Genomic DNA, 14,186 nt, shown 5'->3' on the forward strand with positions numbered 1-14,186 from the left:
CTAGGGTGTGCGGCTTTAAAATTCAATAGCACCACAAATGCCCCCACCTGTTACCAATCCTGGTCAGGCTGCCAGTACTCTCTTGTACTGGACTAGCGCTTGCGGGCTCTTCTCCCACCCACCCCAACCCTTTCCTGGACGAAGGAAATGTTTTATTTAACGATTCACTCAACACATTTTATTAACAGTTATATGGCGTCAGTCTTATGGTTAAGGACCACACAGATATTGAGAGAGGAAACCCGCTGCCACCACTCCATGGGCTACTCTTTTCGATTAGCAGCAAGGGATCTTTTATATGCACCATCCCAGACAGGATAGTACATACCACGGCCTTTGTTACACCAGTTGTGGAGCACTGGGTGGAACGAGAAATAGCCCAATGGATCCACCGACGGGGATCAATCCTAGACCGACCATGCATCAAGCGAACGCTTTAACATTGGGCTACATCTCCGCTACTTAAACAAAAAGAACAAAACCTCGCCATGTATTATTTTCAACATTGCTTTCCATATCCCTGTTCAAAATCAAATGGTGCCCAAGACTATTTTTAGACGTCCATCTATGCGTTTCAAAAAAATGCGACGTATAATACATGCACATCGATTACATAAGCGTACGAGATGGAAAGGGGGGTCGAGAGGGACATAAACTATGGATATATTTGGGCAAAATGAGCTGGTCTAAAACGTTTTCTAAAATGAGGCCTTGTTTTTATAAGTGCTGACATTGGCATTCTGGGATACAAATACATTCCGTTTGCATTTTCATTCGAAACCTTTCCCAGACTGCATATTTTACGGACACCACCTAAAATGCTAACATTATAGACTGAATACTAATACTGGGAATAAATAAAATTCAATTAATAATAGGTTATATTATATATTATTTTGCAGTGGCTGCGGCATAGGCATGCCTGTAATAAAGATATGTGAAGTGGGAGGGGTGCGCACAGACACTTTTTTAGTTTTTTGTTGTACAATGAAATGCGTTATCAGTTCTGTTTGCAGTGATTAGGTTATTTAGATCGATGAATGAAGAATGTTTATTGCTTACTAGTATAAATTAAAAACAAAGACATTTTGCTGAAAATTGTTATTTACAAATATCTCTATAAACAAATGAACACGACATGTATTGTTCTAGTGTTCAAAGCTGGGGGAAAAAACAAAAATAAACATGTCCTCGAAATCAGTTTCACCTACACACGACATTAACAAAAGTTAATATTAACGCCACAAAAGGTTTATTTGAATATCTGTCCAGTGCTCCAGTCATAACCAGGACCAGCTTTAGGGAGAGGCTTGTTACTCGATGGCATCTCTCTGAAAAGAGACAAATGTACACATTACTAACAAATTTACAATGTCTGGTTACCGGCACAACGTTCTAAATTTCCATGAACATACAAACCATACTCTTGTTATTGATGGGGGGGGGGGGGGGGGGTTGTTTTTTGGATGGGTTGGGTTTGAGTTGGGGGTTTTTAAAAAGTTTTCTTCTTCTTTTTGTGTGTGCTTGTGTGTTTCTGTGTGTGTGTATGTGTGCGTGTATGTCTGTGTGTGTGTGTGTGTGTGTCTCTGTACATGTATGTGTGTGTGTGTCTGTACACATGTGTCTGTGTCCCATTCTCCCTCTTAAATACATAAAAATGTTTCATACATGTAAATGTTGTTGATTTTTAAGGTGTATTTTATCAGAAATTGTTTTGGTTTTTTTGTAAAGAGAATGCCAACATTAGACCCTTCCTTTGTGAATGGCTACTAGTAAACACGAAAAGTTACCAAATGAATAGTGTACAAAGGAATCGTACCCCATTACACAAAAACAACCTTACCCAGCACTGCTTTCAAACAGCAGCTTTCTGCTGCTCAGATAAACAGATTGAGGGAGTATCCCTCCCCCCCACACACATACACAAAAACAACCTTACCCAGCACTGCTTTCAAACAGCAGCTTTCTGCTGCTCAGATAAACAGATTGAGGGAGTATCCCTCCCCCCACACACATACACAAAAACAACCTTACCCAGCACTGCTTTCAAACAGCAGCTTTCTGCTGCTCAGATAAACAGATTGAGGGAGTATCCCTCCCCCCACACACATACACAAAAACAACCTTACCCAGCACTGCTTTCAAACAGCAGCTTTCTGCTGCTCAGATAAACCGATTGAGGAAGTATTCCTCCCCCCACACACATACACAAAAACAACCTTACCCAGCACTACTTTCAAACAGCAGCTTTCTGCTGCTCAGATAAACAGATTGAGGAAGTATTCCTCCCCCCACACACATACACAAAAACAACCTTACCCAGCACTGCTTTCAAACAGCAGCTTTCTGCTGCTCAGATAAACAGATTGAGGGAGTATCCCTCCCCCCACACACATACACAAAAACAACCTTACCCAGCACTGCTTTCAAACAGCAGCTTTCTGCTGCTCAGATAAACAGATTGAGGAAGTATTCCTCCCCCCACACACATACACAAAAACAACCTTACCCAGCACTGCTTTCAAACAGCAGCTTTTTGCAACTCAGATAAACAGATTGAGGGAGTATCCCTCCCCCCACACACATACACAAAAACAACCTTACCCAGCACTGCTTTCAAACAGCAGCTTTTTGCAACTCAGATAAACAGATTGAAGGGGAGCAATTCCATGAAAAAGTCAACCTCCTACTCAATATATGAATATTGGTTTAAACTTCAATACTTGGTACATTTTAAAAGCTTTAATATTGAGGTTTAATAATGTATATAGCTTTCTAAAATATATATATTTCATTGTTAAATTTTTGAAAGGAAACATGAGGTAACCCATAAGGATGATGAAAGTTATAAAACAGACCAAATATTTTCAAGTAAAAGCAATATTATTATTGTTATGTTTAAAATTGTTTTTAACTAAGCAGGAATGCATGAAATATTATAAATACCATTTCCCACACTTTGATTATTTTTGGGGGTGTACAGGCCTTCCTTACACGATTTCATTAGCATCGTATGTTCATCAATTTTTTTTATTAGAATTTGGGGGGTTTTTAAGAACAAAGGAGAAACCACACCTGTTCATAGTTTGATATTATAAATAAAATCTCTCATAAAAGCAATATGTATATATACTAGTATATAAAGTGTGTGACAGACGTATACACCATTTTGGTATATACGTCCATCACACTAAACATTGTCGTGAACATGTCCAAACAAAATTTAGTAAACATGCTTAAATACACTAAAAGGACATTTACCTGAAACTATCCCAGTATTGAAAAATTTCTGTAAGAGTTAATGTTTGTTTTGTTTAACAACAACACTAGAGCATATTGATTAATTAATCATCGGCTACTGGATGTCAAACATTTGGTAATTCTGACACATCAGAGGAAACCCGCTACATTTTTCCTAAGGCAGAAAGGGATCTTGTATATATGCACTTTCCCACAGACAGGAAAGCACGTATCACAGCTTTTGACCAGTTGTAATGCACTGGTTGGAATGGAAAAAAAAAACAATCAGCTGAATGGATCCATCGAGATGCTTCAATCCTGCGACACAAGCACCTCAAGCGAGCACTCAACCGACTGAGCTAAATCTCATTCCAATTTAAGAGATACAGATATGTTTTGTGTTGATGGGGACTCATATTTGTTCATGCTCTGTAATTAAGTTATAATAAGTATAGCATACTAAATAAAATCTTGAGGTAAGCCTGGAGAGCAGGGAATTATAATGTGAGATTTCTGTTATAATACATTACAGTTAAAAACATTCTAAATAATCCCAATGAAAGAATTCGTAATAAACTCAGAGAAGTTATTGTCTCATCGAAACGTTAGTAAGATACATCGGATGACAATGTCAAAAATTTATTTCAAATTTCAGATTGTCCCCAAAATAGTCTACAGTATATGTCTACAGTATATTAAACTGAGGGTGGGGCTGAGGATGTTATGAATATAGCTAATGATTACAGGTAGGCAGTTAAATACTTTGGGAACCAGGTGCATATTTCTATTAGGTTTTCTAGTCTAGTTTTTTTGGTCCCACCCTGGTCCCACTCAGGTCCTATGGCTCTAGCATTGGCAGTTCTGATAGCCATAGAAAGCCTGTTTTTCTTAAATGCAGATGTTAAATGATTGTAAATGTGTGTAGTTACATGCAAGTAAGACAAAAGCTGGCTTTTGCTAATTTGTCTCAAGATTTAAGAAAACATGTAGATTAAAAAAAATACAGATATGAACAGGTGTGCAAATAATAGCATGAAAACAGGGATCTAGTTGAGAGCACGGCTGATGTTCTGAAGTCATAGCACTGGAACACCCGTGTGGATCCTTATTTTCCCATTCCAACCAATCCCTCACGATCACATGTATATTAAAGGTCACGAAATATAACAAATATTCTCTGAAGATTGTGTTAGAATTGTCAGATGTTTGACATCCAATTGCTAATAACTAATTATTAATCAATGCTCTAAAGGTGTTTTTTGAAAAAAATAAAAAAAAATTTTTCTTTTTTCCTGAATTATTATTCTACATGTATTTCACCATTAAAGTATAATTATGGGGTTTTGGGTAGACCAGTATTGATCTTATGTTAAAATTAATTCATTCAAATCGGACAAGTATGTCTGTCAAATATTTTATGTATGTCTCACAATATTTATCATGTATCAGTTAGGTCCAGTTACTTTCTTAAATTTTTAATATGCAGTGATGCTTGTCCCTGATGTTTAGACTGTAGTAAAAATAGGAATAATTATGTGAGTACTAACAATTCACAGAATTTTTACAATATGATGATGACACTGGTGTTTCACTAATTCTGCAGTATGTCCGTCACATGCATTTGGACTACCATTCCACAATTTCTGTCAAGACAAATATATGTCTAAGGGGCCAAATATAAAACTTTAACTAATTGTTAAATGAAGCCATTATTACTCTTTCTGATTTTTATTTTATTTTTGACTATTTAGTATTTGAGTTGTCTGGTGTGTACATGTGTCACGATGGAATTGCCCAGGAGTATCCCTCCCCCCTACACACACGTTACACAAAAACAAACTTACACCAGCACTGCTTTCAAACAGCAGCTTTCTGCCATTCAGATAAACAGATTGAGGGGGTATCCCTCCCTCCCACCTACACACACGTTACACAAAAACAATCTTACACCAGCACTGCTTTCAAACAGCAGCTTTCTGCCATTCAGATAAACAGATTGAGGGGGTATCCCTCCCTCCCCCCTACACACACGTTACACAAAAACAATCTTACACCAGCACTGCTTTCAAACAGCAGCTTTCTGCCATTCAGATAAACAGATTGAGGGGGTATCCCTCCCTCCCCCCTACACACACGTTACACAAAAACAATCTTACACCAGCACTGCTTTCAAACAGCAGCTTTCTGCCATTCAGATAAACAGATTGAGGGGGTATCCCTCCCTCCCCCCTACACACACGTTACACAAAAACAATCTTACACCAGCACTGCTTTCAAACAGCAGCTTTCTGCCATTCAGATAAACAGATTGAGGGGGTATCCCTCCCTCCCCCCTACACACACGTTACACAAAAACAATCTTACACCAGCACTGCTTTCAAACAGCAGCTTTCTGCCATTCAGATAAACAGATTGAGGGGGTATCCCTCCCTCCCCCCTACACACACGTTACACAAAAACAATCTTACACCAGCACTGCTTTCAAACAGCAGCTTTTTGCCATTCAGATAAACAGATTGAGGGGGTATCCCTCCCTCCCCCCTACACACACGTTACACAAAAACAATCTTACACCAGCACTGCTTTCAAACAGCAGCTTTCTGCCATTCAGATAAACAGATTGAGGGGTTATCCCTCCCCCCTACACACACGTTACACAAAAACAATCTTACACCAGCACTGCTTTCAAACAGCAGCTTTCTGCCATTCAGATAAACAGATTGAGGGGGTATCCCTCCCTCCCCCCTACACACACGTTACACAAAAACAATCTTACACCAGCACTGCTTTCAAACAGCAGCTTTCTGCCATTCAGATAAACAGATTGAGGGGGTATCCCTCCCCCCTACACACACGTTACACAAAAAAAATCTTACACCAGCACTGCTTTCAAACAGCAGCTTTCTGCCATTCAGATAAACAAATTGTGGGGGTATCCCTCCCTCCCCCCTACACAAAAACAATCTTACATCAGCACTGCTTTCAAACAGCAGCTTTCTGCCATTCAGATAAACAGATTCAGGGGGTATCCCTCCCTAACCCCTACACACACACGTTATACAAAAACAAACTTACACCAGCACTGCTTTCAAACAGCAGCTTTCTGCCATTCAGATAAACAGATTGAGGGGGTATCCCTCCCCCCTACACACACGTTACACAAAAACAATCTTACACCAGCACTGCTTTCAAACAGCAGCTTTCTGCCATTCAGATAAACAGATTGAGGGGGTATCCCTCTCTCCCCCAAAAAAACATTACACAAAAACCTTACCCAGCACTGCTTTCAAACAGCAGATTTCTGCCGCTCAAATAAACAGATTGAGGGGGTATCCCCCCCCCCCCCTCACATGAAACACAAAACAACCTTACCCAGCACTGCTTTCTGACAGCAGCTTTCTGCCGCTCAGATACACCGGCTGAGGGGGAAGCACTTCTCTCCGCCCATCACGAGACAGGTAGTAGTTATTGTGGAGTTTATGTGACGGACCACCTGGCAGGGTGACAGGAGGCTGTGTTCTGTTCAATAAAATATACACATAGCAAATGATGAATAAAATAAAGGTGAGAAAGATTCAAGAAATAATCATTGGAAACATTCCCATATGCATTCGCTACAGAAATTATCCAGTGGTGTAGCTGGAGGGGGTGGAATTGCTTAAGTGAGCATCTTGACTCTGGCAAAAAAAAAACATTTCAGAATTGCTGTAGGTAAAAAATTCTAAGTTCGAGTTTTTGATATAGCTTTCAATTTTTATATAAAATTTTTTACACACATTACTTTCAATATTAGATATCTTTATATATAGCCATTTGCTGTTCTCTAACAGCCTCCCACTTTCATACTGATCACAACACAACTCACAGCATTTCTTATATTATAATATAAGACTATATAATATAGTCTTACTAATAATACATACATATAAACTACAGGTATACATTGCAGGGATACATGTACAGTATGTACACACAACCCATGCAATTACCCACGACAATCGCCAATGCCATGGAGTTTTAAATTTTACACCATACTTTTTTGTCTTGGAATATATTCCACGGTTGAAAATTAGCAGTCACCCGGTCGCCCATGGCGACCTTTATTGGCTAAGGGCAACGAAGAATTTTACAAAGGTAGTCCATTGGGCGACCATCGATTTTAGTGTCTGGCGAGTATGGTACTAGTTTTAAAAAAAAGAAACACAGTAATAATGAATCGAATTCGACAAAACACACAGCGTCTATGTTGGTGCGAACTACAGATTTGGCAGCAGAAGACCTAGAACAGGCTCTATATTTTGACAGCACCAACATAATGAATAAAGATAAAATTCATATAAAAAATATTAATTTATTAAGTTTTAAACCCATACCGTCTCAAATAACATTTTATTGGGGGAAAAAGTGCAGTGTAAATTAAAACAAAAATTCTTTACAAATTACCATCAAATTGCATAAGTTAACTTTGTTTTGTAATACAAGTTTTAAGGCAATTGATGGAACATCCAAGGTAATCTGAATGGGTACAGACTAAAACGGAACTATGCCAAAACGGAACCATTTTCTTTGGCGAAAATGGAACCATTTTTGTTGGCGAAAACAGAACTTATCATGGCTAAAACGGCACCATATATAAATATATATAACTTATCTTATTTTTAATTTCAGGATTAGGGTTAGGTTCAGAGCAATGAATAGGGGTTGAGGGGGGGGGGGTGTGTGAATTCGCAAGTCTTTCCATTTTGATGACGTAGACTGGCCACACTGTTTATGTAATGTTACGACTAATATTACGTATTAATAGATTATAACGTGATGTAAATACGTAAATTAAGAGCGCCAAGTGCATTACTACCCTATTCCCCCTCCCCTGCCCCCTCTATGTCTGAATTTATATATAATTTTATATATAATATGCCGTTTTCACATATATATATATATATTTCAGTATATATATATAAAAAATGTCAAAAATAACTTGTAAGTTAGTTACTTGAAGACCAAGTTCTTGGCACTTTCTCCAGATTGCTTGGGTTAGGTGGAATATCATACAATTAAACTCAAATTGCAACACAGAAATATCATTTGTTTTCTTGAATTTACAAACGGATTACTCAACAGGCATAGCCCATACATGAGCTCTCCTAAGCTCTCATCTCATATAACAGTGTTCGAGATTAACAGTATCCTGATATCCCGGGGATACCAGAATTTAATTTTGGATACCAGACTTCAAGAACCCAGTATCCCACTGGGATACCATATAATACTAAATTCTCAGGTGGGATACCAGATTTTGAAATGTTATTATCCAACTGGGATACTGCACCAAAATTTTAATCTCGAACACTGTATAATGATTGCAAAAGTTGAGATAGATAATGATTCGGTTGTTCCATATCTGTAATAGGAAGCTATGATTCTGTGTGTCTAATACTTCCATGTCCAATCATCCGCATCCCCAACTAACACTGTTGGTCAAACAGATTAGTTTTTGTAGTAGTAAGCATTAAGACGGATCTGTATGATGGGGTTAATTATAACAACAACAACAACAATACAGGAAGAATACAACAAGGAAAAGTGTTGTCTTTATTGAATGTGTAAAAATTAAGAAATGCATACACAGCTCACGTTTTCTTCCAACTTCCGGTGGTCTCTTTGTTTTGACTTATTTTATTGAAAAAAATAAAAGTTCACAAGAGCTCTCCTCAGCAAGATTGGCGTCTGGCTCTTGTCAGAGGCGGCTCCCAATGGGAGCGTGCTTGAACAGTTATCTGATGGAAGCACGTAAATAAATTTACCTGACCTGAAGATTGTTTGTGCAACTATCAGAAGTGACACAAAAACATTTATTTTTTCTTTTAATAAATAACTTTTAATTTGAGTTAAGTTGTTTTGTGTGGGTTTTTTGTCTTATTTACTATTCTTCAAATAAAATTTAATTATGTTGCCGTTTTAGCCATCGTAGGTTCCGTTTTACCATAAATTTTGGTGCCGTTTTAGCCAACGCAGGTTCCGTTTTGTCCAATTTGGTTCCGTTTTCACTTGGTGTCGTTTTTGCACGGTTCCGTTTTAGCTATAACCCATCTGAATGATACAACCGTAATACATGATCAGGGCCAAACTTTTAAAATTCATAACTGGTAAATTTGGTGTGTGCCAGAGCTAGCCCTGCATTGATATAAATTTGCTATTGGTAATAAAGAACATGTACAAACCTTTTTGAAATGATGCCTTCAAACCTCAATGCATTTTTATATGTTCTCTACAAAAAAACCCACATTATTAAACATATTAACCATAATTACAGGTACATGAAGAAAGATAACCAATGTACAACATTGAATTAAACATATAATTTGTAAACATACATTGTAGTTTACTTTAATATTATATATTATTAAAGAGGTTGAGACTTTGACCTCAGATAAACAGATTGAGGGAGCATCCCTCCCCCAACACATTACACAAATATGTGTTGTACTTGTACATGGCACAATACTCTGGTACAAACTGGTCATCATTTTGCTTCAGTTACATGGTAAATCATTATGTTCTAAAATAAAAGTTGCAAACAAAAATACATTTGTAAATTAATAAAATAATAAAATTCAGCGATATCCATTACAGTGACACAGAATGATGTCAATATCATAGTTGAGACCCTCGCAAGCTTGCAGGTACTATAACAACTGTAGTGATGTCAGAAGTGTGCTATAACAGTTTTCAATGTATTATTATAGCCCAGGCTATAAAGATAAAGTGGGAAAATATGACATTTATGTGACCGTTTATTGTAGACCATATGGGTAATAAATGAATGAATAAATGAATGAATGAATGAATGAATGAATATATTTATTTATATATACAAATATATATATATATATATTTTTATATATACACAGTTGAATCTCATTGGTTCAAACCACGTCGGCGCTTGAGATAGTGTTTGGAGAACTCAAAAATTATCAATGTAAAGGTATTTAGTGTCAAATTTAGAATTGTTGTTGTATTAAAGCGGGAATCTTTGTCTACCATGTGGTTGTCAGCCATTACGCATTTTCGCTATAGAGAGATCTCTGACGGCAGAGTGATCATACCATCCAAATGTCTATCTAGCTCTCGAACAGCAGAGAACTCAGGCTAGTTGGCGGACTAGTAGAAATTCTTGCTGACTAGTAACTTGTAGTTGGTTCTGGTCCGAAAGGCCAGTGAAATATTTTCCATTTCTGCACCCCTGAACATAGGATTATTGTTTTATTCGAGCGGGAATCTTTGCCTACTGAGCCACTTTATCAGGATTTCTGCCAGAGTGTAAATAAATTTGCAGATTTATGTTTTAAAGTTAATCTTTTGACAAAATTAATTACTCTTATCATTACTGTATGATTTTCTTAACTCTAAACCTAAATGTAACCTATTTTCTTTCTAGGGGAGCCAGCCGGGATTTAGCTCAGTCGGTTGAGCACTCGCCTGAGATGCTTACATCGCAGGATCAAGTCACCTCAATGGATCCATTCAAATGATTGGGGTTTTTCTCGTTCAAACCAGTGCAACACAACTGGTCAAAGGCCGTGGTATGTGCTTTCCTGTCTGTTGCATTAGGAAAAATGTAGCAGGTTTCCTCTGATGACTACAAGTCAGAAATACCAAATGTTTGACATCCAGTAGCCGAGGATTAATTAATCAATGTGGTCCAATGGTGTCGTTAAACAAAACAAACTTCTTTTTCTAGGGGAGCCCCGAATGCCAGACAACTCGGCCCGGAGGACAACTCGGCCCACGTCAAGACAGCTCGGCCCAGAGTTCTGAGACAACCCGGCCCACCGCGAGACAACTCAGCCCGGAGTCCAGAGACAACTCGGCACAGGTACAATCTTGTCTATTGTTGGACAAGTGTTGTTTCGTCTCGGAGAGGAAGATGTGATGGCGACAGAGGAAACGCCTTCATGAATCTACAGGGAAAAAATTTCGAACTGTGTGGACGCTACACAGATGGTGACGTGTCCACTTCTAGATTCCTGTCGGCCTGTGGAAAGCTCTACGCCCCTGTTGCGCACTGACTTTTATCTTTTGCTGGACGTTTATTTTTATGTTCTTTTGGTGATTGGTGTTTTATTTTGTTATTATAACTATTTATGTATACACAAAGAAAAATTTTAAGCACCCCTAGATGTAATTAGTACTGAAATAGCCCCATTAGTAAAAACTGCAAATTACGTGACGAGTATGTCAAGAATGGTGTTCCATCGAAATAATAGGAGAGTACAATGACAACTGTGACGTCCCACAACAGAACGACATGCACATCCATCATGCCACCCATGCTTTGCTCAAAATGCAGTATCAATACACTGCAATTGTTGCCATTTAACATCACTGTCTTGCATTGTTGAAGTTTAATTGTTGAATATCGCACGTCAACGGTTATCAGAGGCCCAAAGATGGTGTATTATTGGTATGCATGCGACCGGCATGACCTTCAAAAGTATAGGACGTCAACTGGGGTATCATTACACCATAATCAGCAGACTGATACAAAAACACGGCATACCAATGCTGTAAAGGATCTCCCACGGTCTGGGAGACCGCAGCTGACGTCACAACACGAGGACAGGGCCCTGCTTGGCTCATACGTCGTCAACCCTTTGCTACATCTCCTGTTCTGAAGAGCCAATGGTTACCCAATAGACGGATGTCAGCCAGAACAGTAAGGTATCGTCTGAAATTTGTGGGATTGAAGGCCAGAAGGGTCATCAAGCGTCCCTTTCTTGCTGATCATCATGAGAGACGCAATTTAGCATGGTGTTTGGCCCAGAGAGGTTGGAATCTGAGGTCCTGGCGAAGAGTCCATTGGTCCGACGAAAGCCAGTTCCTGCTCCATGTCACAGATGGCCGATTGAGAGTTTGGAGGCATAAAAATGCTGCCTACACACCCAGGAACATACAACCTATGACCTTGTATGGTGGAGGTTCAGTAATGGTTTGGGGTTGCCTATCACATGATTGTAAGCTGGATCTTGTCACCATCCAAGGCAGCCTCAATGGTGATTGGTACATTCGTAATGTCCTGCAATCAATTGTTGTGTCGCATTTTGACAACCATCCACTCCCCATCAGACCTCTGTACATGGATGACAAAGCTAGGCCACATCGTTCCCGAGTAGTAACAGTTTTACTCCAAACTGAAGCTGTGACGACCGTGCCCTGGCCGGCCATGAGTCCTGACCTAAACCCACTAGAGCATGTTTGGAACAATATGGGGCATTGAGTACAGGCACTGACCCCACCTGTACAGACTCTGGCACAATTAGAGGCAGCTCTTCATTGAGAATGGCAGCAGTTGCCCATGCAGCAGATCAGACGACTTACTGGAGGGATGAGACAAAGGGTGGAAGCTGTCATCCGGGCACGTGGTGCGTTTACCCGCTATTGATGATTTGTGTCATGAATGTCATCTGTGAACTTCAAATGACATTTTTCATCATCAATCATGATGTTGACTGGTGTTTCTGACTCTGCACCTCCATACTTATTGCGCCTCAGTTTTTGGCTCAAATACAGCATATTGGAATTTCAAAATTGGATACACTTCTTATGTTTTCTTACTGTCAAAGATGTATTCTTGCAAAACACATTTGTTTTTCCGAGGTTATGTTATCAGGCTTTCAACGCCAAACCTCGTAAGACAAGTCATTGTGAAAAATACAGGGGGTGCTTAACTTGTGTATATTTGTGTATTTATATATATATGTGTTCTGTTGGCTTTTTGCGTACATATGTGCGTATGTATTTAATGTAATAAATGTGGGAATTTGGCAAATGATGTCTTTTGCGTTATTTCTATAGCACAATACTTCTAGAAACCCATCTGACATTACGATATGTGTGTACGACATGCACAATTTTCATTCTTAACATGCATATAATGTGTTTCAGCATGCCCCGTCTATCAGTCTAATAACTCGGCCCAGAGTTGTCTGAGCTGAGTTATCCCCCGGGCCGAGTTGTCTGGTCCCCGGGAGCCCCCCCCCCCCCCCCCCCCCAAATACCCTTTCGGCCCTTGTTGACTGTTTGCATTCAATTCCATAGAGCCATACCCAAACATTTCTTTCTGGTAGAAACACTGTTGATGGTAGTAATAAATCCTATTTTCATTATAGAATTACCTTCGACTACAAACAGTGATTAAAACTTTGCAAATGTCCATCTACTGACCTAAGACTTGAGTGGCAGAGTACTGTGGCTAGACATGACTGAAAACAGTTTAAACACCATCTTCAATATCGTTATTAAAATTATATTTAACCCTAAAGCATATTTAAAACAAAAAAACAAGTGTTTTAAGTGGAAGATGGAGGGTTAATAATAAAGTCTTGCCCTGAATACATGGTTTGGGGTCCTGCTTTCCGAAATAAAGTATGGTACGAAAATTAAACAAGCAAGCTTGAAGGTCAAACTAAACTTAATGTTAAAAATAATTTTCAGAAATAATTGAAACAACAAGTAACATATCTAGACTTCTCGATATGATATCTGGTAATAAGCACTATTATCGGGTAATAATACATGTACCTGAAGGAAAAAATCGCGAATTAATGCTATCAAAGGGGTGACATTTCTGGGCGCCACCATTTTGCCTCTTCCTTCCTATTTTCCTCATAAAATATGCATCAGACTAGTACGTAAAATAAATAAATAAATAAATAGCTTATCGACCTTTTGGATTTTACTTCGTTTTGCTTTCACCCCAGGTAAATCCGTTTAAGTTAGGCCTATCAGTGTAGGTTAGCAATCTGTGGTTGCAACTGTTCATAAAATGTGTCTTATTCCAGTAATAGTACGGCTAGGAAGAATTGTAGACATTTTATTTTGCATTGTGTCTAACAAAATAATTGCACCTAGTTTTGCACACACACACACACACACACACACACACA

At 38.7% G+C, this 14,186-nt stretch overlaps 1 protein-coding gene across 1 annotated transcript; it reads right to left on the reverse strand.

Moving 5' to 3' along the window:
- Positions 1-1,086: 1,086 nt before the first annotated feature.
- On the reverse strand, positions 1,087-13,929 carry LOC121375825 (NADH dehydrogenase [ubiquinone] 1 alpha subcomplex subunit 7-like). Its single transcript, XM_041503485.1, has 4 exons — positions 13,822-13,929; positions 9,462-9,508; positions 6,613-6,759; positions 1,087-1,331 (listed from the first exon to the last, which is right to left on the reverse strand). Exons 1-4 carry the CDS (start codon positions 13,879-13,881, stop codon positions 1,253-1,255), a joined length of 333 nt encoding a protein of 110 aa, XP_041359419.1. The 5' UTR covers positions 13,882-13,929; the 3' UTR covers positions 1,087-1,252.
- Positions 13,930-14,186: the final 257 nt, after the last annotated feature.

Source organism: Gigantopelta aegis, chromosome 6, assembly GCF_016097555.1.
Source record: "Gigantopelta aegis isolate Gae_Host chromosome 6, Gae_host_genome, whole genome shotgun sequence".
In the NCBI taxonomy this organism is placed as follows: Eukaryota; Metazoa; Mollusca; class Gastropoda; order Neomphalida; family Peltospiridae; genus Gigantopelta; species Gigantopelta aegis.